The 26,577-nt window shown below is 44.2% G+C and overlaps 1 protein-coding gene across 2 annotated transcripts in view; it reads left to right on the top strand.

Moving 5' to 3' along the window:
* snap25a (synaptosome associated protein 25a) overlaps positions 1-22,021 on the top strand; it is a 43,545-nt gene extending 21,524 nt beyond the window's left edge. The window contains exons 2-8 of one of the 2 annotated variants that reach the window (XM_014144863.3): positions 572-716; positions 2,805-2,846; positions 4,450-4,498; positions 7,067-7,184; positions 17,183-17,302; positions 18,930-19,074; positions 19,596-22,021. In XM_014144863.3, coding sequence (XP_014000338.1) covers positions 645-716; positions 2,805-2,846; positions 4,450-4,498; positions 7,067-7,184; positions 17,183-17,302; positions 18,930-19,074; positions 19,596-19,664 — 615 coding nt within the window. In that variant the 5' untranslated portion in view covers positions 572-644 and the 3' untranslated portion in view covers positions 19,665-22,021. Of the gene's footprint in view, positions 1-571; positions 717-2,804; positions 2,847-4,449; positions 4,499-7,066; positions 7,185-7,395; positions 7,514-17,182; positions 17,303-18,929; positions 19,075-19,595 lie in introns of both variants that reach the window. The other variant, XM_014144861.3, reaches the window with a different exon arrangement.
* The last annotated feature ends 4,556 nt before the right edge of the window (positions 22,022-26,577 follow it).

The raw sequence follows: 26,577 nt of genomic DNA, 5'->3' as shown, positions 1-26,577 counted from the left end.
ACAAAATATTTAAGTGCCTTTGAACAGAGTATGGTAGTAGGTGCCAGGTGCACTGGGTTGAGTGTGTCAAGAACTGGAACGCTGCTGTTTTTTTAACGCTCAACCATTTCCCATGTGTATCAAGAATGGACATCCAGACAACTTGACACAACTGTGGGGAGCATTGGAGTCAACATGGGCCAGCATACCTGTGGAACAGTTTCGACACCTTGTAGAGTCCATACCCCAATGAATTGAGGCTGTTCTGAGGGCAAAAGGGGGTGGAACTCAATATTAGGAAGGTGTTACTTATGTTTTGTACACTCAGTGTTTTTGACATATATTCTGTGGTATTCTAGTATGGACGTTGAAACGTAGCCTTATTTTGGGAACATACTTGTTTGGCTTAGCTTAGCATACTAAAGGTAGTTGCTTAGCTTAGCATGCTACATTATGTAGGTTAGCTTAGCGGGCTAAAGACTATTGTTTAGCTTACAGTACTAAAGACTGTTGCTAAGCTTATTGTGCTAAAGGATATTATTTAGCTTGGCATGCTAATGGCTGTTGTTTTGTATCTCCCTTCCTCGTCTAGCCTATCCCCGGCCTCCCATTAGAACCTACTCTTCCCCGTTGGAGACCAGCTCCACCACGCATAGCCAGTAGCCATGGCTGAAGACTTGGACATGCGCAATGAGCTGTCGGATATGCAGCAACGCGCCGACCAGCTTGGAGATGAGGTGAGCAGCACAGCCCCAACCCATGCTACTGTATACCACATTTCCAACAGATTTTTAGACAACTCAAGCCTACACAGAAAATCATTCAAATTTAGGCATATGCAACTACACTTCAAAACCATCTGAAAAGAGCTTAGAATTAAAACATCTGTATGTTTTAGCTATAGAATAAAAACATCTGTATGTTTTAGCTATAGAATGAAAACATCTGTATGTTTTAGCTGTATAATTGAGGAAATCTGAATTCCTCACTCTCCTCTTGACATAAAATCAACTAAAACAGATCCAGTCAAATCCTTCTTGGTTTTTTTTATCTAATACATTTTACAGTATCACACATTGTATCACAATCTAGCCCACTAGATGACTTACTCCTGTCAGCAGCAGCCAGCTCCTGTAGAGGACTAGCAGGGCAGATGCACAGGGAGGGTACTGTAACATGCTGATGGCGCTCCGACTGTGCAATGCCAGGGTCTGTGTGTCAGGTGAAGGGAGGGTCCACCTGGTTCCGTTCTTACATAATAGTGGTGTGTGTGTGTGTGTGTGTGTGTGTGGTGTGTGTGTGTGTGTGTGTGTGTGTGTGTGTGTGTGTGTGTGTGTGTGTGTGTGTGTGTGTGTGTGTGTGTGTGTGTGTGTGTGTGTGGATAAGTGTTAGTTTATGTGTGTGCCAGACCTAGGATAATTATAGTTGTAACTATGATTTGTTAATTATTTTGAAGCTGCAAAAGTGGTCTACTCTAATGTTGAATTGATTCCATGTCCCTCATGTAATTAATTCTAGGCTATAGGCTATATTATTATTCATATTGAAGAGCCCTCCAAACCATGTGCTTATGATCATATATTTAGACTAATTCAACTAACTGTTGTAGTTTTTGGTTTTTCATAAAATATTTGGCATCCATCAAATAAGTATATATATATTATTTTATAACTTGCATATATTCAAATACCTTCAAATATTTGGTTTTCTGAGAAGTATTCAAAATACTTAAAAATATTATTTGGTTTTCTGAGACCTGTATTTAATATTTTTTTTAAATTGTTGCCTTTTAGTTGAAACTCTATATAAATTACAATTACCTTGAGTATTTGAAAAGTTGGTATTTTGAAATATTTATTTCTCCTTTATTTAACTAGGCAAGTCAGTTAAGAACGAATTCTTATTTACAATGGCACCCTAACAAAAGGCAAAAGGCCTCCTGCGGGGACAGGGATTAAAAAAAAAAATAATACAAATATAGGACAAAACACACATCATGACAAGAATGGGTGGTTGTAGGAGGAGATGAGAGGCTAATGTGTGCCCGGGCTGTGTCTCCCCCCCTCTCATTCTCCCAGGGGCTCAGCAGTGCAGTGAGCTGCAAGAGGGATGAGATATCACAACTCACACAGAAACCCCACAGCCTCAGTACAGCCTGAGCCTCACAGCCACACACTTAATGTACTCTATTTAGAGAGAAAATTGGAACATGTCGCTATCGTTCGCTAGCTCACTATTCGTATAGGAATAGCTGGCCATCAATTGTAGAGGTTGAGAAGGGTCTGGGAAATTGATCCAAACCATCAAAGCAAACTTTATGCAGTTATTTAAAAACAGGGTTTATATCGCTTTGAATGATACAAAAAATTAGAAGCACTGTTTTAAAAAAAATCTTATTTGAATGAAATCTTGAAATGTATAGTTTCCACAGTATAGTTGTGATGGTTTCTGGGCCTCTAAAGAAAACATATATTATAACTGACTGACTCCCTTTTGCGGGTAGTTACATCAGAGTTCTATGTTCGCCATTCAACCTACTGATACACATTATATTTACATTTTCTTATCAATGGAATATGTATGAAATTACAGATAAATGATTAGCTTTCCAAATGATTATCATGTCGATTGTAGTATCATATTGATTGTATTGGTTATCGATTACAGTGTCTACGTCCCAATTCCAGGAAATTCCATTTCACAAACATAGGGAGTGATGTCTAGACTGAATGGAGCTTTGTGAACCTATATCTCTGTCTTCACTCATATCTGTCATGTCTTCTCATGCTTTCCAATTCTAACTTTCTTCTCCTTTCTGTCCACAGTCGCTCGAGAGCACTCGTCGTATGCTACAGCTGGTGGAAGAGGTAAGAGAAAGACACCATTCATACTTACAGTGTTCACAACGCCAAGCCAGAATACAATGCAAGCTGTGTCACAGCTCTTAGTGTACTGTACACTATCTGCCTCAGAACAGTGCATGGTATTGACATGGGTAAGACATGCACTGTGTGTTCTCACATGTACAGATCTGCCTGGCACAGCATATTCACTGGTGCACATTTTACTCAGAGAGTGTTAAATGTATAACTTTCACAGTGTATGTATGAGTCCCACTAAGACGGTGTTAAAATGAACACTAGAGAGAGAGAGAGAGGAGAGAGAGAGAGAGAGAGAGAGAGAGAGAGAGAGAGAGAGAGAGAGAGAGAGAGAGAGAGAGAGAGAGAGAGAGAGAGAGAGAGAGAGAGAGAGAGAGAGAGAGAGAGAGAGAGAGAGAGAGAATATAAATATTGACAGCTGTTGGGGAAGGGCCATGATGTCTCTGATTGGACAGCCTTGTGTTGCATATCTCACAGTCATGTTGATCATCAGTTCGCATCTCTCACCGAACAGCACAGCACCTCCCCGTCAATACTGGAGGAAGAGAGGGGGAGAAAGATACCAGCACCTCGGACATGACAAACAGACGAGCGTCGGTGAAGATAGAGGGAGGGGATGTCTGGCGAAAGGGAAGACTTAAGAGGAGAAAAATAAGGATAGTGGAGAGAGGGAGCTATAAAGGATGAGAGTGAGAGGAATAGAGGGACACATTAGTCAGACTGCTATGATTAAACAGATGATTATGTGTGATAATTGTTCAGCGATAAGAGTGTATCACCACACTGGGTTGGAGCACAGATTCTATTTGATTTGAGTTGTTGTCTCGCTCTCTTTCTATCATCATAACAAATAAGTGAGAACATTTTATTTTTCATGCAAACAAAACTGCATTTCCAAATACATAATGATGGAATCAAGGTGTATCTATCTCCACCTATATGGTTTGCATAAGGTGGTAGTGTTGAGCAGAGCTGTAGGGTTCAGTTCAGTGCAGTATGGGGATCGTGTTTGATTAGAACCCCCTGGGAGTCATTTTTTACTACTTTGGGATTTCTCTGGGAACCGGAATGGTAATTTACAGTATAAATTATAGGGTGGCAGGTAGCATAGCGGTTAAGATTGTTGGCCCAATAACCAAAAGGTTGCTGGTTCAAATCCCCTAATTGCTCTGGATAGGAGTGTCTACTAAATTACCAAAAAATGTAACAAATATTTATACACTGCAGTGGCTGCTTATTGCTCGCCCCAAACATTGATGCTCTCGTATTCCTATACGAATATGCTAATGTTCTCAGGCTGTTACGATTTGGGCAATGTTACCCCTATTGTGAGATTTTTTTGTTGAGCAAATCACAAGACCTTGATCTAACTTTGTCTAAAGCGGGAGGTGTTTTTTTTCTGATGGTGCCATCCTGTTTTTCTATCATGTTGCCTTGCCCTCTAATCTCCAATCTATATGGCTTCTGTATACTCCCTTACTGATCCTACCTCTCTCTTTCTCTCCTTCCTTTCATCCCTTCCTTCCTCACCTTCATCCCTTCCTTCTTCCTTTCATCCCTTCCTTCTTCTCCACGGTTATTCGGGGTGTAGAGTAAAGATGCTGGTATCAGGACTTTGGTTATGTTGGACGAGCAAGGAGGTAAGTGTTGGATGTCTTCTGGAAGGGAAAACCAATGGGACTTTATGTCCCGCCTTGCATCTGATGTTTTGCTATGAATAACTTAACAGTGCATGCTTTGAAGTGGTTAGCTAGAATGACAGATTCTGCTTTATATTTCAACTTGAGTTATTTTTAAGTGCTTTGTACATTGAAATAGACAGATATATGGATGAAGGTACAAAAACACTTAAATAGCTATATTTTAGAAACCCATGTAAACAAACAGAGATATTCTTGATGATTTAATTGTTTCCTGTGCACTTGCTCGTGTCCATTAAGTGGCCAATCCCCCCCCCCCCCAAAAAAATAATATACCGTAATTTCCGGACTATTAAGCGCACCTGAATATAAGCCGCACCCACTGAATTAAAAAAAAAGTATTATTTTGAACATAAATAAGCCGCACATGTCTATAAGCCGCAGGTGCCTACCGGTACATTGAAACAAATGAACTTTACACAGGCTTTAACGAAACACGGCTTGTAACAAAAATAAATAGGCTATAACGAAACACGGCTTGTAACAAAAATAAATAGGCTTTAACGAAACACGGCTTGTAACAAAAAATAAAAAATTAGCAGTAAGCTTTAGTTGTCTTTTTGCACTGAATCAATTCCTCACGCTGCTGTTTCCAAAGTCTTATCATCGACTCATTAAGACCAAGCTCCCGTGCAGCTGCTCTATTTCCTTTTCCAACAGCCAGATCAATCGCCTTCAACTTGAAAGCTGCATCATATGCATTTCTCCGTGTCTTTGTCATGATGAGGGTGACAAAATGACTACCGTAATCAGAATGATTGGAAGTTTGAGAGCGCTCGATTTAATCTAAACAGTAAACAAAAAAGTTGTTTAACCTTAACCCGTTCGGCAATTTCATTGGTCTAATGAAACCTTCATGCCGCCAAAAAACTGAGCATGTCACAGAATGTGTTTTTTTTGGAGAAAATAAAATTGAAAGCGGGAAAAATCTATATATTAGCCGCGTTTAAGCCGCGAGGTTCAAAGCCTGGGAAAAAAGTTGCGGCTTATAGGCCGGAATTTACGGTAGACATGATTTACACCTGATAATGACCAATAACAAATGTTATTTAGAGAAAATAATGACAGGGCCTAAACCCTGGCATTACTACTGGTTTGTTGTGCTTGGAGGGATTGATTAGAGGACATAATTGTCTTGCCGGAAGGCATTAGCCTCAATCCAGTCTTCTGATTGGCTGATGAGACTGCAGTAATCAGTTCCTTTTGGGGAAATCCTCCTGACCGAGGATCTTAATTACACTCTCAAAGTCATCTGCTCATTCCTCTATCATCATCCCTCTATCATCCCTCTATCCACTCGTCCCTTCCTTCTGCAGTCCATCCGTCCAGCGCTACCTCCACGAAGCCAATTTAGACTCCTGGCTGGTCGCTGAGGTGGCTGTAAGCCTGTTTAGCTGCTCTCTGACTTCTGCTTATTGACGGTGCCGTAGTGGAGAAGCCTGGACTGGTGCAGTACACACGGCTTGAATCAGTCACAGAATTAAATAAATGAAAAAGGGACGAAAAATATAGGGTTTGTGAACAAATGTTCTACTAGCAAAGAAATGGATTATGTTGATACTGAGCGAAAAAAATACCCGTTCAGCATCACCTTATTTCCATTTGACGTTCCTCTTAGTTGCCGCTGTTCAAGTAAAGGTCACATGACTTAGTTGTTTCTACAGTACGTGTGTATAAAAGCATGCCGGGGATTTTTACAAAGGTGGACATTATCAATTGGCTTAGCCTTGACTGCATTCCTGACCTACTCTACTCTACTTTCCAACCTCACCCTACTATAACACATGCTGCACGTAATTCATACGCAACCTCCTAAACCACAACATCAGAGTTGTCCATCCACCCACCTACCTACCCGGTATCCTTAATCCCCTCCCACACATTTTGCTTTCAATTCATTCACTGCAGGGAATTAATTGAAATGCAATTTATAAGTTGAAAAATCCTCATATAAAAGATGTTCCATTTTAATTCATGATAAACTTTCTGATGAATTGCCTGTATTGATAACTGAATTGACCCCAACCCTGCACGACATCACACTAATAAGATCCATCCACCTACCATGTTCATGCCTTGACCCAATGTCCACACTGCCCATGAACGGCTCATCTCCTAGGGGAATGATACTGTAGTATAGGATCGCTAGGATTTCAGATTTGCCCCAGGTTTCCGTGATGCTACAGCCATGGAAAACCATTGATGATGATATCTTTAGATAAAAATAAAAAAATCCCTAATAAACCACAAATATTTTGTTTTGCGTACTTTTCAACACTAAAAGGCTTCTGTAAAATGAAATTCAAAAGAATATATTGAAACTGACAGTCTCAGTCTTAACTATATTCAGTACCCAGTACTCTCTGGCGTGAAGATGCATGCACTCAACAGAAACTCATATAGATTATATCATATTGTACACAGCTCAGTGCTGCTCATGACTCATATCTTTCTGTCAAATAGTCAATAAAATTCATTCCACTACTGTCATCCCTTTGTCCTAACCAGAACAACTCGATCGTGTTGAAGATGGCATGAACCATATCAACCAAGACATGAAGGAGGCCGAGAAAAGTTTAAAAGATTTAGGGAAATGCTGTGGTCTTATCATATGTCCCTGTAACAAGTAGGTACTGACCCAACGAGCCCAAAGGTTCTTCACTTGTGGTGGCGTCCATTTTGTTCCCCTTTCGTCACAGTGAGTGTCTGAATCTGTTGTCTTCTCTTCTTTGTCTTCTCTCCTCCTTCCTTCCTTTCTTTCCTTTCCTTTCCTTTCCTTTCCTTTTTCTTCTCACGTGCTTCGTTCTGTGGGGGATAAATTACTTGTGTTTAATCAGAGCAACTGGAGCGCATCGAAGAGGGAATGGACCAAATCAATAAGGACATGAAGGATGCAGAAAAGAATTTGAACGATCTAGGAAAATTCTGTGGTATTTGCTCCTGCCCATGTAACAAGTAGGTGATGCTTGCCTGCCTGCCTGCCTGCCATTAACCAAGGTAGAAGTGACATTATAGTGGCCAGTAGTGCGTCTGCTCAAGCTCTAACCAGACTGACTCCTCCCCTCAATCCTCTGATCCTCTCGTAAGACATCTTGACACACACTCACACATACACATACAGTACCAGTCAAAAGTTTGGACACACCTACTCATTCCAGGATTTTCTTTATGGCTACTATTTTTGACATTGTAGAATAATAGTGAAGACATCAAAACAATGAAATAACACATATGGAATTGTGTAGTAACCAACAAAGTGTTACACTTATTTTATATTTGAGATTCTTCAAAGTAGCCACCATTTGCCAAGATGTCAGCTATGCACACTCTTGGCATTCTCTCATCCAGCTTCATGAGGTACCTGGAATGCATTTCAATTAACAGGTGTGCCTTGTTAAAAGTTAATTTGTGGAATTTCTTTACTTCTTAATGCATTTGAGCCAATCAGCTGAAGATATCCCTATTTGGTAAAAGACCAATTCCATATTTTGGCAAGAGCAGCTCAAATAAGCAAAGAGAAACAACAGTCCATCATTACTCTAACACATGAAGGTCATTCAATCCGAATGAATGAACTTTGAAGGTTTCTTAATGTGCAGTCGCAAAAACCATGAAGCGCTATGATGAAACTGGCTCTAATGAAGACCGCCACAGGAAAGGAAGACCCAGAGTTACCTTTGCTGCAGAGGATACGTTCATTAGAGTTACCAGCCTCAGAAATCGGCAATTAACTGCACCTCAAATTGCAGCCCAAATAGATGCTTTGCAGAGTTCAAGTAACAGACGTATCTCAACATCATCTGTTCAGAGGAGACTGCGTGAATCAGGCCTTCGTGGTCGAATTCCTGCAAAGAAACCACTACTAAAGGACACCAATAAGAATAAGAGACTCGTTTGGGCCAAGAAACACGAGCAATGGACATTAGACTGGTGGAAATCTGTCCTTTGGTCTGATGAGTCCAAATATGAGATTTTTGTGAGACGAAGAGTGAGACGCAGACTACGTCTTTGTGAGATGTAGAGTAGGTGAATGGATTATATCCGCACGTGTGGTTCCCAACGTGAAGCATGGAGGAGGAGGTGTGATGGTGTGGGGGTGCTTTGCTGGTGACACTATCTGTGATTTATTTCGAATTTAAGGCACAATTAACCAGCATGGCTAACACAGCATTCTGCAGCGATACGCCATCCCATCTGGTTTGCACTTAGTGGGACTATAATTTGTTTTCAACAGGACAATAACCCAACACACCTCCAGGCTGACAAAGAAGGAGAGTGTTGGGGTGCTGCATCAAATGACCTGGCCTCCACGATCACCCTACCTCAACCCAATTCAGATGGTTTGGGATGAGTTGGACCGCAGAGTGGATGAAAAGCAGCCAACAAGTGCTCAGCATACCTCATGAAGCTGGTTGAGAGAATGCCAAGAGTGTGCAAAGCTGTCATCAAGGCAAAGTATGGCTACTTTGAAGAATCTAAAATCTATTTTGATTTGTATAACACTTTTTTGGTTACTAGATGATTCCATATGTGTTATTTCATAGTTTTGATGTCTTCACTATTATTCTACAATGTAGAAAAACCCTTGAATGAGTAGGTGTGTCAAAACTTTTGACTGGTAATGTATGTGCACACATACACACAAGACTTGATGTCACACACACGTTCTGCACGCACACACACACACACACATGCACACACAGACAGTGGTGACTGACAGGAGCCTCAGGTCCTCCTGGGTCTCACTCTGGTAATTCTCCGGACAGGCCTCTAGACATTTCCCAGAATATTTTGTGGAATCCGCAGACTCGACTCAGGAGCTCTCCACAGGCCTATCTGTCACAGCCAACAATCAACAAAGGTGTGAGAACAGTGTATGGAGATATTCAACCCCTTAACAATGCAGTGTTAGCTTATACAGCATGTAGAGTATATTGGAGTTCCCCTCAACAGCATAATAGCCAAGCTGAATACTGCCCACAAATGTCCAAACACTTGCTGTCCCTAACTATTAATGCTAGACAAACAGGACAGACTTTCTATGGCCCCTGAACACACCAACCTACCAAAAGTCTTGAATCCTATACATCAACAAACCAAAATCTCCTCCACGTAGATCAGACCAAAACTCATCAGCAGGAGCTTCTCCAGGCACCCTCCTCCAAGCACCCTTCTCCAAGCACCCTTCTCCAAGAACCCTTCTCCAAATACCATATTCTAAGTACCATTCTCCAAGCTCCCTTCTCCAAGAGCCCTTCTCGTCCAAGCAAACGTATCGTCAGCACGCTTACATAACAGTCCGAGTGTATAGAACAGCACCATTCTCCTCCCTCCTCTTGCCAGACTATCAAAGCCACTGTAGCCACTATTACTTTCATAGCCACTATTGTTACTATTACTTTCTTAGCCACTATAGTTACTATTACTTTCATAGCCACTATAGTTACTATTACTTTCATAGTCACTATAGTTTCTATTTTTGCCACTATAAGATTCCAGGACTGCTTGTCACTTTTCCTCGTCTGCATGTAAATACCACATGGTCAGACACCCAAATAACCTGAGATCTGCAGAATAGATTAGTAATTGCACGTCATGCAGACAGATCTCTGTCTCTCTCCCTGCAACTGTGAACTCTGCACACCCAACCCACAAATGACTACTGACCGGAATGACTGGAGAGCATGTCCATTGAATGCCATGCATGCTGATAATGCAACTCATATTAATGGTATACATGTTGAAAGAATTATGCTGATGATGTTCATGATGAACTCCTGTTATTTGTCATATAATTGAATGCTAAATTGGGTCCCATTAATTTGCCACTATTATGGTAGTGACTGGAAAAATGAGAATAAGGGATAATCAATAATTGTGATAATTATAATAAACATAAAATAACATTCCTTTTTAATCAAATCAAATGCTATTGGTCACATATACGTGTTTAGCAGATGTTATTGCGGGTGTATTGTGTTTCTAGCTCTGACAGTACAGTAATATCTAAGAAGTAATATCTAATAACTGTCACAGTAGTCTTCATGAATGGACCAATACGCAGCAGGTACGTGAATGCTCATCTTGATTTTTAATTATTTTCAAAACGAACATACAAAACACAAAAAACGAACACTCGACAAATAAACAGTCTGGTAAGGCACAAGGCTATACACAGAATAATCACCCACAAATCACACATACAAACACACCCTAATATATGGAACTCTCAATCAAAGGCAGATAGACAACACCTGCCTTCAACTGAGAGTCCCAACCCCAATCAACCAAACATAGAAACACACAACCTAGACTAACCATAGAATGAACTAAACATAAACCAAAACCCGGAATTACTAAATCAAACACCCTTTACACAAACACACCACCCCGAACCACATAAAACAAATACCCCCTGCCACGCCCTGACCAAACTACAAAACAATTAACCTTATATACTGGCCAGGACGTGACAGTACCCCCCCCTTAAAGGTGCTACCCCAGAAGCACCTTAACAAAAAATAACCCCAAGCAACACCAACAAAAAGTCCCCTTTTCTAAAGGGAGGGAAGGGAGGGTGGCTGCCGTCAACGACGGCACTGTGCTACACCCCCCCTCCCCAACCCACCTATTTCTGGAGGTGGCTCTGGCTCCGGCCGTTCCAGGCTGTCGGGCCACTCTGGCATCGCCGAGGGGCAGTCGGACCAGTCTGGCAATTCGGGACAGTCTGGGCAGTCTGGCAATTCGGGACAGTCTGGGCAGTCTGGCAATTCGGGACAGTCTGGGCAGTCTGGCAATTCGGGACAGTCTGGGCAGTCTGGCAATTCGGGACAGTCTGGGCAGTCTGGCAATTCGGGACAGTCTGGGCAGTCTGGCAATTCGGGACAGTCTGGGCAGTCTGGCAATTCGGGACAGTCTGGGCAGTCTGGCCACTCCGGCAGTTCAGGGCAGTCTGGCCACTCCGGCAGTTCAGGGCAGTCTGGCCACTCCGGCAGTTCAGGGCAGTCTGGCCACTCCGGCAGTTCAGGGCAGTCTGGCCACTCCGGCAGTTCAGGGCAGTCTGGCCACTCCGGCAGTTCAGGGCAGTCTGGCCACTCCGGCAGTTCAGGGCAGTCTGGCCACTCCGGCAGTTCAGGGCAGTCTGGCCACTCCGGCAGTTCAGGGCAGTCTGGCCACTCCGGCAGTTCAGGGCAGTCTGGCCACTCCGGCAGTTCAGGGCAGTCTGGCCACTCCGGCAGTTCAGGGCAGTCTGGCCACTCCGGCAGTTCAGGGCAGTCTGGCCACTCCGGCAGTTCAGCGCAGTCTGGCCACTCCGGCAGTTCAGCGCAGTCTGGCCACTCCGGCAGTTCAGCGCAGTCTGGCCACTCCGGCAGTTCAGCGCAGTCTGGCCACTCCGGCAGTTCAGCGCAGTCTGGCCACTCCGGCAGTTCAGCGCAGTCTGGCCACTCCGGCAGTTCAGCGCAGTCTGGCCACTCCGGCAGTTCAGCGCAGTCTGGCCACTCCGGCAGTTCAGCGCAGTCTGACCTCTCTGACGACTGTTGACTGGCGGGCAGCTCTGACGATGACTGTTGACTGGCGGGCAGCTCTGAAGATGACTGTTGACTGGCGGGCAGCTCTGACGATGACTGTTGACTGGCGGGCAGCTCTGACGATGACTGTTGACTGGCGGGCAGCTCTGACGATGACTGTTGACTGGCGGGCAGCTCTGACGATGACTGTTGACTGGCGGGCAGCTCTGACGATGACTGTTGACTGGCGGGCAGCTCTGACGATGACTGTTGACTGGCGGGCAGCTCTGACGATGACTGTTGACTGGCGGGCAGCTCTGACGATGACTGTTGACTGGCGGGCAGCTCTGACGATGACTGTTGACTGGCGGGCAGCTCTGACGATGACTGTTGACTGGCGGGCAGCTCTGACGATGACTGTTGACTGGCGGGCAGCTCTGACGATGACTGTTGACTGGCGGGCAGCTCTGACGATGACTGTTGACTGGCGGGCAGCTCTGACGATGACTGTTGACTGGCGGGCAGCTCTGACGATGACTGTTGACTGGCGGGCAGCTCTGACGATGACTGTTGACTGGCGGGCAGCTCTGACGATGACTGTTGACTGGCGGGCAGCTCTGACGATGACTGTTGACTGGCGGGCAGCTCTGACGATGACTGTTGACTGGCGGGCAGCTCTGACGATGACTGTTGACTGGCGGGCAGCTCTGACGATGACTGTTGACTGGCGGGCAGCTCTGACGATGACTGTTGACTGGCGGGCAGCTCTGACGATGACTGTTGACTGGCGGGCAGCTCTGACGATGACTGTTGACTGGCGGGCAGCTCTGATGATGACTGTTGACTGGCGGGCAGCTCTGATGAAGACTGTTGACTGGCGAGGCTGGGTTGACGCACTTGTAGCCTGGTGCGTGGTGCTGGTACTGGGATTACCAGATTATGACACGCACCTCCAGGCTAGTGCGGGGAGCGGGAACAGGACGAGTCGGACTGGGTTGACGCACTTCCGGGTCCGCACGAGAGACAGGAGCTGGAAACCCAGGGCTATGGAGGCGCACAGCCGGTCTAGATCTTACCTCCTGCACAACCCGCCTTGGCTGGATGGAACTAGTAGCCCTGTACGAGCGGGGTGCTCGTACAGGGCAGACTGGGCTGTGCAGGGGCCTGATGGTAGCCGTGCGTAGAGCGGGAGTTGGGTAGCCTGGTCCTCGGAGGCGTACCGGCGACCAGATGCGCTGCGCAGGCATCCTCCTACCAGGCTGGATGCCCGCTCTAGCACGGCACCTGCGAGGGGCTGGAATAACGCGCACCGGACTGTGCGTGCGTATGGGTGAGATAGTGCGCTCCTCAGCGAAACATAGCGCTCTCCACCCCATACGCTCCTCCATATAACCACGAGTAGCTGGCTTCCGGCTCTTCTTACGCCTAGCCAAACTACCCGTGTGCCCCCCCAAAACATTTTCTTGGGGGTGCCTCTCGTGCTTCTCCTTCAGCGCGTACTTGGCCTCGTACCACCGCCTCTCTGCCTTGGCTGCCTCAATTTCCCCCTGCGGGCGTCGATAATCCCCAGCCTGATGCCAGGGTCCGGCCCCGTCCAGAACTTCCTCCCAAGTCCACTTCTCCCGCCAGTCCAACTCGAACTCCGTCTGCTCCTTCCTCTGCTGCTTGGTCCTTTGGTGGTGGGTGATTCTGTCACAGTAGTCTTCATGAATGGACCAATACGCAGCAGGTACGTGAATGCTCATCTTGATTTTTAATTATTTTCAAAACGAACATACAAAACACAAAAAACGAACACTCGACAAATAAACAGTCTGGTAAGGCACAAGGCTATACACAGAATAATCACCCACAAATCACACATACAAACACACCCTAATATATGGAACTCTCAATCAAAGGCAGATAGACAACACCTGCCTTCAACTGAGAGTCCCAACCCCAATCAACCAAACATAGAAACACACAACCTAGACTAACCATAGAATTAACTAAACATAAACCAAAACCCGGAATTACTAAATCAAACACCCTTTACACAAACACACCACCCCGAACCACATAAAACAAATACCCCCTGCCACGCCCTGACCAAACTACAAAACAATTAACCTTATATACTGGCCAGGACGTGACAATAACAGTGCAGTAATGTCTAAGAAGTAATATCTAACAACAGTGCAGTAATATCTAACAAGTAATATCTAACAACAGTGCAGTAATATCTAATAAGTAATATCTAACAACAGTGCAGTAATATCTAACAGTTTCACAACATATACCCAATGCACACAAATCAAAGTAAAGGAATGGAATTAAAAATGTATAAATATATGGACGAGCAATGCCAGAGCGGCATGGACTAAGGTACAGTAGAATAGAATAGAATTATATATACATATGAGATTAGTAGTGCAAAATATATAAACATTATTGAAGTGACTAGTGTTCCATTTATTAAAGAGGCCAGTTATTTCAAGTCTATGTCTATAGGCACAAGCCTCTAATGTGTTAGTGATGGCTATTTAACAGTCTGATGGCCTTGAGATAGAAGCTGTTTTTCAGTCTCTTGGTCCCAGCACTTCGTACAGAAAAACCTCAAAGTGCTTGTATAGGAAGAGAGAGACACAAACAGGTTATAACAGGCAACTAAAACCAAATTATTATTCTGAAAACGAGTGGATACCACGCTGCATTGCCTATGCAGTGGCCTACCACCTCTCCCACAGAGCACTGTGGTAACTGTGTGCCGCCTTCTTCCCATGCAGCCCCAGGGAAGCAGCTCAGATCTAGGTCAGCCAGATCATATATACTGTAGGCAAGATACCCTGTTGACTGAAACCCAGGGCTACATTCGAGATATCTAGATCTATACTGGAGACAAGAACTCGATCCACTGGATTTAACCTGTATTGTAGGTCTCTTTTCTTATTCCTCATCCAATCATATGAAATTAAGCTTCTTCACTAGTAGGACTATTGGGACTAAATGTTTTATCAGCCTGTGGATCGAAAGAGTTAGTTAACCCTGATGAGGTGTCTCTCTTGTTGTCCGATTGACATCATATCCAAGTACATTAGGTAGAGTTCTAAGTCGATGGAGGGTATACGGTATGTGTTACTAAAACAGATTCACTCTGATCAGGGACTTGGGAGTTTCTCACAAAAAAAACGGCGAAGGAATTGGATAACCTAACTGTTGCATGTAAAACAAATTGTATAACATAACTGAGTCAAGTGAATGTAGGAGGAGAGGAGAGTTAACCAGTGTGCCTGACTGTGTGTGTTTACCACAGTGGTCTGTGTAATCATCGCCTCAGTCCATTTCTATAAATACTAGCTCAGTGGGAGGGCTCAGAATCAGCCATCTTCTCCATTGTCTGATAAATCAAGAAATATCTACCATCCTGGAGCTTCGAGGTTACAGAAAGGCTTACATGGTTTTAGGGAGAGGGAAAAAAGAAAGACATTATAACTCAGGGTCCTCTAATGCTCCATGTTGAATATTATTAAAATTAATAATTGCATACAAAATACAGTATGACACACATTTCACACAGACAGACAGTTTGTGATGGTGGTTAATATCTTGACTACTGCAGTATACTTATAGACTCATTAAAAGGAGCCTGAAGCATAGACTCACCCAGGGCCTCCTTAGCCACCATAGAAGCTGCCTGTCATGTTTAGATCTCTGTCTGACAGAGTACATAACAAATCTAGATACAGCTACATAATTCGTTTTAAATTCATCTTGGTTAACCTGCTAATTGTTAACCTACTAATAATAATATTACATTTTATTTATAAAGGGCATTTCAAGCACTCAAGGCACTACAGTTACTGCATAAATATTACATTCCCCCTAAAATAGAGGAAGCCAACATTTTGTCAAACCACCCCATCATCTGACTAAGAAGGCCTTAATAATGCACTATTCACGGATAGACCTTAAAGGGATACTTCCCGATTTGATCATCTACTTCCCCAGAGTCATATCCAACTCGTGGATACCATTTTTATGCCTCTGTGTGCAGTTTGAATGAAGTTGCTAACGAACATTAGTGCAAATGCTAACTAACATTAGCACAATGACTGGAAGTCTATGGTCACTGCTAGCATATACCATAGACATCCAGTCATTGCCGACATCCCAAAGTATCCCTTTAACACTACCTATTATTTTTTATTTAACTAGGCAGTCAGTTAAGAACAAATTCTTATTTACAATGATGGCCTACCGGGGAAAACTGGGTTAACTGCCTTGTTCAGGAGCAGAACGACAGATTTATATCTTGTCAGCTCAGGGATTCAATCCAGCAACCTTTCGGTTACTGGCCCAATGTTCTAACCACTAGGCTACCTGCTACCCCAAAATAACCACCTCAAAATAACATATCCTAGATAGATTCACAACGTGAACAAAATACTTGACATTAAAAAAGAAGTGTACTCTTGTTATGTCCCTCCGCTTTGTTTTCTTTTCCAGTTCTTCCCCAAACAATGTGGCAGTCCAGTCCTTTTATTCTATGTTGTCTGTCTGCCAAACCCTTGTCTCTCTGTTCTGTGTCACATATAGCCACACTGAGGCTGCGTCTTAAATGCCACCCTATTCCCAAAAGTAGTGGATGTGTGTTGGGAATAGGGTGGCATTTCAGATGCAACCTGGGAGATACCATTGTGAGGGGGGAGAAGGGGGGGGGGGGCATTTCAATGTGAAGGAATGCTTTGGGGTGCGTGGAGGAGGGTGGGAAAAAATGAGTTATCCCAACTGTTGTTTACAAAATGCATGTAAATACTTAAGAGGTCAAATTTTTCAGCTGGGAAAAGATATGTGTCTCAGCATACTAAACTTGCCTGAGTACAGTGTGTTATATACCATTGAGATATGACATTGCATCACACTAACAATGCTAAGACTAGAGAATGAAGGAATGACCAAACCCATGCCTGCTTTCTTTGCTTTGCTTGGTTAGTCTCTAGTCTTTGACATGTTTCTCATATTTCTATGTGGCGGATTAATTCATGATGATACACCTGATAGATAATATATCTAGTAGTGATTTAAGCTTCACCCTCCTCTTCCTCGACCCCCCCCCCCCCCCCCCCCCCCCCAGGATGAATAGTGGCGGCAGCAAGGCTTGGGGTAACAACCAGGATGGGGTGGTGGCCAGCCAGCCTGCCCGTGTGGTGGACGAACGTGAACAGATGGCCATCAGTGGAGGATTCATTCGCAGGTGAGGGAGGGGGCCATGGAGGGACCGGGTGGGTTGGTGGTTAATGTAGGGGGCAGGTGAGGGAGGGGGCCGTGGAGGGACCGGGTGGGTTGGTGGTTAATGTAGGGGGCAGGTGAGGGAGGGGGCCGTGGAGGGACCGGGTGGGTTGGTGGTTAATGTAGGGGACAGGTAGGGGAGGGGGCCGTGGAGGGACTGGGTGGGTTGGTGGTTAATGTAGGGGGCAGGTGAGGGAGGGGGCCGTGGAGGGACCGGGTGGGTTGGTGGTTAATGTAGGGGGCAGGTGAGGGAGGGGGCCGTGGAGGGACCGGGTGGGTTGGTGGTTAATGTAGGGGGCAGGTAGGGGAGGGGGCCGTGGAGGGACCGGGTGGGTTGGTGGTTAATGTAGGGGGCAGGTGAGGGAGGGGGCCGTGGAGGGACCGGGTGGGTTGGTGGTTAATGTAGGGGGCAGGTAGGGGAGGGGGCCGTGGAGGGACCGGGTGGGTTGGTGGTTAATGTAGGGGACAGGTGAGGGAGGGGGCCGTGGAGGGACCGGGTGGGTTGGTGGTTAATGTAGGGGGCAGGTGAGGGAGGGGGCCGTGGAGGGACCGGGTGGGTTGGTGGTTAATGTAGGGGGCAGGTAGGGGAGGGGGCCGTGGAGGGACCGGGTGGGTTGGTGGTTAATGTAGGGGACAGGTGAGGGAGGGGGCCGTGGAGGGACCGGGTGGGTTGGTGGTTAATGTAGGGGGCAGGTGAGGGAGGGGGCCGTGGAGGGACCGGGTGGGTTGGTGGTTAATGTAGGGGGCAGGTAGGGGAGGGGGCCGTGGAGGGACCGGGTGGGTTGGTGGTTAATGTAGGGGGCAGGTGAGGGAGGGGGCCGTGGAGGGACCGGGTGGGTTGGTGGTTAATGTAGGGGGCAGGTAGGGGAGGGGGCCGTGGAGGGACCGGGTGGGTTGGTGGTTAATGTAGGGGACAGGTGAGGGAGGGGGCCGTGGAGGGACCGGGTGGGTTGGTGGTTAATGTAGGGGGCAGGTGAGGGAGGGGGCCGTGGAGGGACCGGGTGGGTTGGTGGTTAATGTAGGGGGCAGGTAGGGGAGGGGGCCGTGGAGGGACCGGGTGGGTTGGTGGTTAATGTAGGGGGCAGGTGAAGGAGGGGGCCGTGGAGGGACCGGGTGGGTTGGTGGTTAATGTAGGGGGCAGGGATATTCAGTTGTTTGGGTTTGGGGGAGCTGTATGGAACGGAGAGTTTGATGGGAGTCGAAGGTCCCCAAAGGAGGAGAAATCAAAGGTGAAATATGTATGGCTACCTTTATGAATTATATTATTCAATATGTAGTGTGTGGTCTTGTTCTTCTGTCCTCGTGGGTACCTGAAATCCCCAAAAGTCCCCACAAGGATGGTAAAAGATGGAAAATTCTCCCACGTGAGGACATTCCCCAAGTCCCAGCAAGGACAAAGGTTATTTTAAGCTTAGGGGTTAGGTTAGTGGTTAGGGTTGCAATTAGGGTTAGGCGTTAGGGGAAATTGGATTTTGAATGGAAATTAATTTTACGTCCCCACAAGGATGTGTGTGTGTGTGCGAGCGAGCGAGCGTGTATGACTGCTTGTTTGTTTGGATGCATGCAAGCCTAATTCAGTTTCTAAACCACAGGGTAACGGATGATGCCCGGGAAAATGAGATGGATGAGAACCTGGAACAGGTGGGAGGCATCATTGGTAACCTGCGCCACATGGCCCTGGATATGGGCAACGAGATCGACACCCAGAATCGACAGATCGACAGGATCATGGAGAAGGTACTGCTCTTAGTCCTCTATTGGTCCTTTATTGGCCCTGTATCGGCCCTGTGTTGGTCCTCTATTGGTCCTCTGTTGGTCCTCTATTGGTCCTCTATTAGTCCTCTGTTGGGAAAAGGAAGGGAAAGGGGGATACCTAGTCAGTTGCACAACTGAATGAATTCAACTGAAATGTGTCTTCCGCATTTAACCCAACTCCTCTGAATTAGAGAGGTGCGGGGAGCTGCCTTAATCGATGTCCACGTCCGTGTTAGTCCTCTATTGGTCCTCTATTGGTCTTTTATTGTCTATATGCTATTATTAGGAGTTGTTGTTCAAATATTTGTTGACATCACATGACAACCGAGACTCAATAGCCTCACATCTCAAAAAGCCGTTATCTACGTATATTATCTGCAAAATGTTCCAAGAGAAAACAAACAGAACCACAAATAACTCATGTTTTTTCTCTCTTTCTCTTTCCTTTCCTGTCCTGTCCTGTCCTTTCCTGTCCTTTCCTTTCCTTTCCTTTCCTTCTCTAGGCTGATTCTAACAAGACCAGGATTGACGAAGCCAACCAACGGGCCACTAAGATGCTGGGCAGTGGCTAAGCTCCCAGAGCATGCTGCTTTTCCCGCAATCGCAATTTATCGCAATTTATTGTCATGGTATTTACCTTCTAGGTTTGCACATGTGCACATATCACCTCCCCACATTGTAAATGTTGTTCTGTGTATCGTTTGTCTGGCTTTTTCAATGATTGTCCTCGTAAAATGAAATATTTCTTATCCTCTGTATCATTCTTTCCAAAGGTTGTATACAGTGCTGACTCGATGGCTCTAGTTCACTTGTGAAGTTTATATTCTCTTTATCAAATATAGTAAATACAGTTAACTGCCAAAATAAAGGAAACACTTGAGTAGATTAGGGTCTGTTTTGGTGTGAGTGCATTTTCCTGGCATGATTTAGGTCCATTCAACCTCTTCGAGGGCAAGGTAAACAACAATAAATACACAGCCATTCTGAGATCACCTTCAACCTATGGTGAAGAATTTCTATCGTGATAGGAGTGGTCTCTTTCAGGATGACAATGCCCCCATCCACAGGGCACGGGTGGTCACTGAACATTTTGATGAGCATGAAAATGAAATAAACCATATGCCATGGCCATCTCAGTCACCAGTTCTCAACCCAATTGAACACTGATGGGAGATTCTGGAGTGGCGCCTTGGACAGCTTTTTCCACTACTAACAAAACACCAAATTATGGAATTTCTTGCGGAAGAATGGTGTCGCATTCCCTCCAATAGAGTTCCAGACACTTTTAGAATCTATGCCAAGGCACACTGAAAATGTTCTGGTGGCTTGTGGTGGCCCAATGCCCTACTGTGATACTTTATGTTGGTGTTTCCTTTATTCTGACAGATACCTGTATATACTGTATAAAGGTACACTGCTGGATGACAAATATAATAGGAATGCTATACAAGCTGTTTTCCTTTTCAGTATTGTCTCAGTAAAACTGTGTCATTCCATCAGCTACTGTCATGCTCCTTATTTTGATGTTGTCATGACGAATGAAGAAGAGGGAAAAAACCCGATGATTACAAGTTATAGTAAATTCAAAAAGCACTTAAGTACAATCGCTGTCTTTGGTTCATTACTGTTCAGACAATGTGCAACTAGATTCGCTGTAATAGACTTTGAATTCCAAGTGATTTTAATTGTGCGTTCTGCATGACAAATGGTAAAAAAAATTGTCTTATACATAAAAGCGGTCTTAAAAATATATACACTGAGTGTACAAAACATTAGGAACACCTTCTTACTATTGAGTTGCACCCCATTTTGTACTTAGAACAGCCTCAATTCAATGGATTCCGCAAGGTGTCGAAAGCATTCCTCAAGGATGCTGACCAATGTTGACTCCAATGCTTCCCACAGTTGTCTCAAGTTGGCTGGATGTGCTTGGTGGTGGACCATTCTTGATAATACACACGGGAAACTGTTGAGCGTGAAAAACCCAGCAGCGCTGCCGTTCTTGACACACTCAAACTGGTGCGCCTGGCAACTACTACCATACCCCGTTCAAATCTTTTGTCTTACCCATTCATGCTTCGAATGGCACACGTACACAATCCATGTCTCAATTGTCTCAAGGCTTAAAAATCCTTCTTTAACCTGTCTCCTCCCCTTCACCTACACTGATTGATGTGGATTTAACAAGTGGCATTACTAAGGGATCATATCTTTCACCTGGATTCACCAGGTCAGTCTATGTCATGGAAAGAGCAGGTGTTCCTAATGTTTTGTTTACTCATGCTCAGTATTATGACACAGTTAAACGATCCATACTCTCCTGCAAGTTTACAATACTTCCACTATTTATATCAACATATATTTACAGACTGTGACCATTGTACAATAATGCAAAATGATTTTCACGTGAAGAGATTATCATGAAAAAATGAGGACCTGTTTTTTCTAAATTAATATGCAGTTCAGTGAAGATATTGAATATGTGCTGAAAGGTGGGGGACTAGTTGGGCACTGTATCATAGGTTTTGGATGCTCTGGGAAAAAAAAAAATGTAAAGCAAAAACTCGTATTTCTGAGAGACCTTACTTTTATAAGAAGATTGTATTGTGTTTGTTTAATCTCCCTGTGTGGTTCATTAATGGTAAAATAATAATGATACAAATGTGAATATGATAATAATAACACTCTGAAACAAAAAATGACATACAAATGTTTTTTGTTTGCTTCTGTATTTTTACAGCCGATGCACACCAAATCGCTGAAATTAATTAATAAATACCTTCTCTGAACGACACAATAGATTCAATTGTGAGATTGACGTCCTCAAAACGCATGTAGTATTAAAACTCCCTTTGTATTCTGTCAGTTTCTGAAGTGGTGGAACATTTTGTAGCTAGCTGAATTGAGAAATAAAACCTATTCTCTGTGATTGGTCATGATGGGTCTTTATTGCTCTTGTCAGTCAATGGCTTTGTCTATACAGACACACACCTGCTAATACAATATATGTCTGTCTTCATCTGTCAGTCAGATTCACCAGGCCAAAGACAACAATATCGTTATACCCACACTGACATATAACAACAACATAATATACAACCAAATGATGTATGAACATGAAATAAATACTGTATGTAAATTGAACAGTATATGTAATGACAACATTAACAATACCCAGTATATGTATACTGTGACTGACATTATACACGTAAATAAGACACTTATTTGACTATACCATCCATCTTTACAGTTATGTATCTTTTGTAGTCACGTGAACGTTTATTCATTTTTATTTTTTAAGCACGACTGCGTCCCAAATGGCACCCTTACCTACGTAGTGCATTACTTTTGACCAATCCCCCCCCCCCCCAAAAAAAATAAGGTGTTTGTTGTTGTCACATAGACATGATAGTTGCAGAGAAATTTGTTGCTTTACAGGGTCAGCCAGAGTAGTACGGTGCCCCTAGAGCAAATTTGGGTTAAGTGACTTGCTCAAGGACACATCAGAATATTTTTCACCTTACCTGCCACCTATATAAGGAATAGTGTGCCATTTGGAAACGGCCCAGGATTCAGTATCTGGTGGGCCATTAGAAGGTCTCATTAGTAAGATGAATGCGATGGGGGCGTTTCATAATTATGATACATAATTGTATATTGTAAGACGCAGAGTAGGTGAACGGAGGATCTCTGCATGTGTGGTTCCCACCGTGAAGCATAGAGGAGGAGGTGTGATGGTGTGGGGGTGCTTTGCTAGTGACACTGTCAGTGATTTATTTAGAATTCAAAGCACACTTAACCAGCATGGCTACCATTGCATTCTGCAGTGATACGCCATCCCATCTGGAGAGTGATGGAGTGCTGCATCAGATGTCCTGGCCTCCACAATCACCCGACGTCAACCCAATTGAGATGGTTTGGGGTGAGTTGGACCGCAGAGTGAAGGAAAAGCAGCCAACAAGTGCTCAGCATATGTGGAAACTCTTTCAAGACGGTTGGAAAATACAGGCACAACTGTTAATTGAAATGCATTCCAGGTGACTACCTCATGAAGCTGGTTGAGAGAATGCCAAGAGTGTGCAAAGCTGTCATCAAGGCAAAGGGTGGCTATTTTGAAGAATCTGAAATATAAAATATATTTCGATTTATTTAACACTTTTTTGGTTACCACATGATTCCATGTGTTATTTCATAGTGCTGATGTCTTCAATATTATTCTACAATGTAGAAAATAGTACAAATAAAGAAAATCCCTTAAATGAGTAGACGTGTCCAAACTGTATGTAAACTTCCGACTTAAACTGTATATATATATATATATATATATATATATATATATATATATATATATATATAAACTCAGCAAAAAAAGAAACGTCCCTTTTTCAGGACCCTGTCTTTCACAGATAATTCGTTAAAATCCAAATAACTTCACAGATCTTCATTGTAAAGGGTTTAAACGCTGTTTCCCATGCTTGTTCAATGAACCATAAACAATTAACAATGAACATGCACCTGTGGAACGGTCGTTAAGACACTAACAGCTTACAGACGGTAGGCAATTAAGGTCACATATATGAAAACTTAGGACACTAAAGAGGCCTTTCTATTGACTCTGAAAAACACCAAAATAAAGATGCCCAGGGTCCCTGCTCATCTGCGTGAACGTGCCTTATGCATGCTGCAAGGAGGCATGAGGACTGCAGATGTGGCCAGGGCAATAATTTGCAATGTCCGTACTGTGAGACGCCTAAGACAGCGCTACAGGGAGACAGGACGGACAGCTGATCGTCCTCGCAGTGGCAGACCACGTTTAACAACATCTGCACAGGATCGGTACATCCGAACATCACACCTGCGGGACAGGTACAGGATGGCAACAACAACTGCCCGAGTTACACCAGGAACGCACAGACTGTCTGCAATAGGATGAGAGAGGCTGGACTGAGGGCTTGTAGGCCTGTTGTAAAGCAGGTCCTCACCAGACATCACCGGCAACAACGTCGCCTATCGGCACAAACCCACCGTCGCAGGACCAGACAGGACCGGCAAAAAGTGCTCTACACTGACGAGTAGCGGTTTTGTCTCACCAGGGGTGATGGTCAGATTCGCGTTTATCATTGAAGGAATGAGCGTTACACAGAGGCCTGTACTCTGGATTGGGATCGATTTGGAGGTGGAGTGTCCGTCATGGTCTGGGGTGGTGTGTCACAGCATCATCGGACTGAGCTTGTTGTTGTATGTTACAGGGAAGACATCCTCCTCCCTCATGTGGTACCCTTCCCGCAGGCTCATCCTGACATGACCCTCCAGCATGACAATGCCACCAGCCATACTGCTCGTTCTGTGCGTGATCTCCTGCAAGACAGGAATGTCAGTGTTCTGCCATGGCCAGCGAAGAGCCCGGATCTCAATCCCATTGAGCATGTCTGGGACCTGTTGGATCGGAGGGTGAGGGCTAGGGCCATTCCCCCCAGAAATGTCCGGGAACTTGCAGGTGCCTTGGTGGAAGAGTGGGGTAACATCACAGAAAGAACTGGCAAATCTGGTGCAGTCCATGAGGAGGAGATGCACTGCAGTACTTAATGAAGCTGGTGGCCACACCAGATACTGATTGCTTCTTTTGAATTTGACCCCCCCCCCCCCCCCCCTCCACACACTTTGTTCAGGGACATGTTATTCCATTTCTGCTAGTTACATGTCTGTGGAACTTGTTCAGTTTATGTCTCAGTTGTTGAATCGTGTTATGTTCATACAAATATTTACACATGTTAAACCTGTCTGGGCTAGGGGGCAGTATTTTCATGGCCAGATGAAAAACGTTCCCAATTTAAACAGGTTACTACTCTGACCCAGAAACTACAATATGCATATTATTAGTAGATTTGGATAGAAAACACTCTGAAGTTTCTAAAACTGTTTGAATGGTGTCTGTGAGTATAACAGAACTCATATGGCAGGCAAAAACCTGAAAAAAAGTCAACCAGGAATTGGAGGATCTGAGAATTGTAGTTCTTCTTTCTAGTCCCTTTCGAAACTACAGTATCTGTGGGGTTACGTTGCACTTCCTAAGGCTTCCATTGGCTGTCAAAAGCCTTCAGAAAGTTGTTTCAGCCTTCTCCTGTTACTGGGCAGATAATAGGAGCTCAGTTACTGAGTGGACTGCCTGGCAACAAAGGGATTGGATATGCTCGGTCCCGTGAGCGCGCCGTTCCTTCTTTTTCTCCTTGAATGAATACGCTATTGTCCGGTTGGAATATTATCGTAATTTTACGTTAAAAATACCATAAAGATTGATTTTAAACAGCGTTTGACATGCTTCTAAGTACGGTAATGGAACATTTTGACTTTTTGTCTCTGGTACTGCGCTCGCGCGTTATGCCTTTGGATAGTGCTCTGAACGCACGAACAAAACGGAGGTATTTGGACATAAATATGTATTATTTCGGACAAAAACAACATTTCTTGTGGAAGTAGCAGTCCTGGGAGTGCATTCTGACGAAGATCAGCAAAGGTAAGAGAATATTTCTAATACTAATTCTGAGTTTAGGTTGCCCCAAACTTGGCGGGTGTCTGTATAGCTCGCTGTGATGGCTGAGCTATGTACTCAGAATATTGAAAAATGTGCTTTCTCCGTAAAGCTATTTTAAAATCTGACAAAGCGGTTGCATCCAGGAGTAGTCTATCTATAATTCTTTAAATAATTGTTATATATTTTGTCAACGTTTATGATGTGTATTTTTGTAAATTGATTTGCACATTCACCGGACGTTTTGGTGGGAATACATTTTCTGAACATCACACGCCAATGTAAAATGATGTTTTTGGATATAAATATGAACTTTATCGAACAAAACATACATGTATTGTGTAACATAATGTCCTAGGAGTGTCATCTGATGAAGATCGTCAAAGGTTAGTGCTTCATTTAGCTGTGTTTTGGGTTTGTGTCCTTGCTTGGAAAATGTCTGTGTGATTATTTTGGTCTATGTACTCTCCTAACATAATCTAATGTTTGGCTTTTGCTGTAAAGCCTTTTTGAAATCGGACAATGTGGTTACATCAAGGAGAAGTGTATCTTTAAAATGGTGTAAAATAGTTGTATGTTTGAGAAAGTTGAATTATGACATTTTGTTGTTTTGAATTTGCCGCCCTGATATTTCACTGACTGTGTCCCGCAGGTGGGACGCTAGCGTCCCACGTAGCCCATAGAAGTTAAGTTTGCTGAAAATAAACGCAGTTGACAGGGAGAGGACGTTTCTTTTTTTGCTGAGTTAATGTATGTATATGTATATAAACTCAGTTTATATATAGAGTTTTCTTAAAAGCCACACAATAGAAAGCTGCAATATTTATAAGAGAACTTCAGTTCTTGGAGGAGTTCCTGCATATTTTTTGGCAAACCTTTAGTTTGAATCAGACCAAGCTGCCACAGAGAGCGAGAGCATGATGCTGCATCTATTCTGTAGCTTCCAGTAAGATAAA

The sequence above is a fragment of the Salmo salar genome, chromosome 15 (genome assembly GCF_965601325.2).
Source record: "Salmo salar chromosome 15, fSalSal1, whole genome shotgun sequence".
NCBI lineage: Eukaryota > Metazoa > Chordata > Actinopteri > Salmoniformes > Salmonidae > Salmo > Salmo salar.
This window is presented reverse-complemented; position numbering and strand designations above follow the sequence as displayed.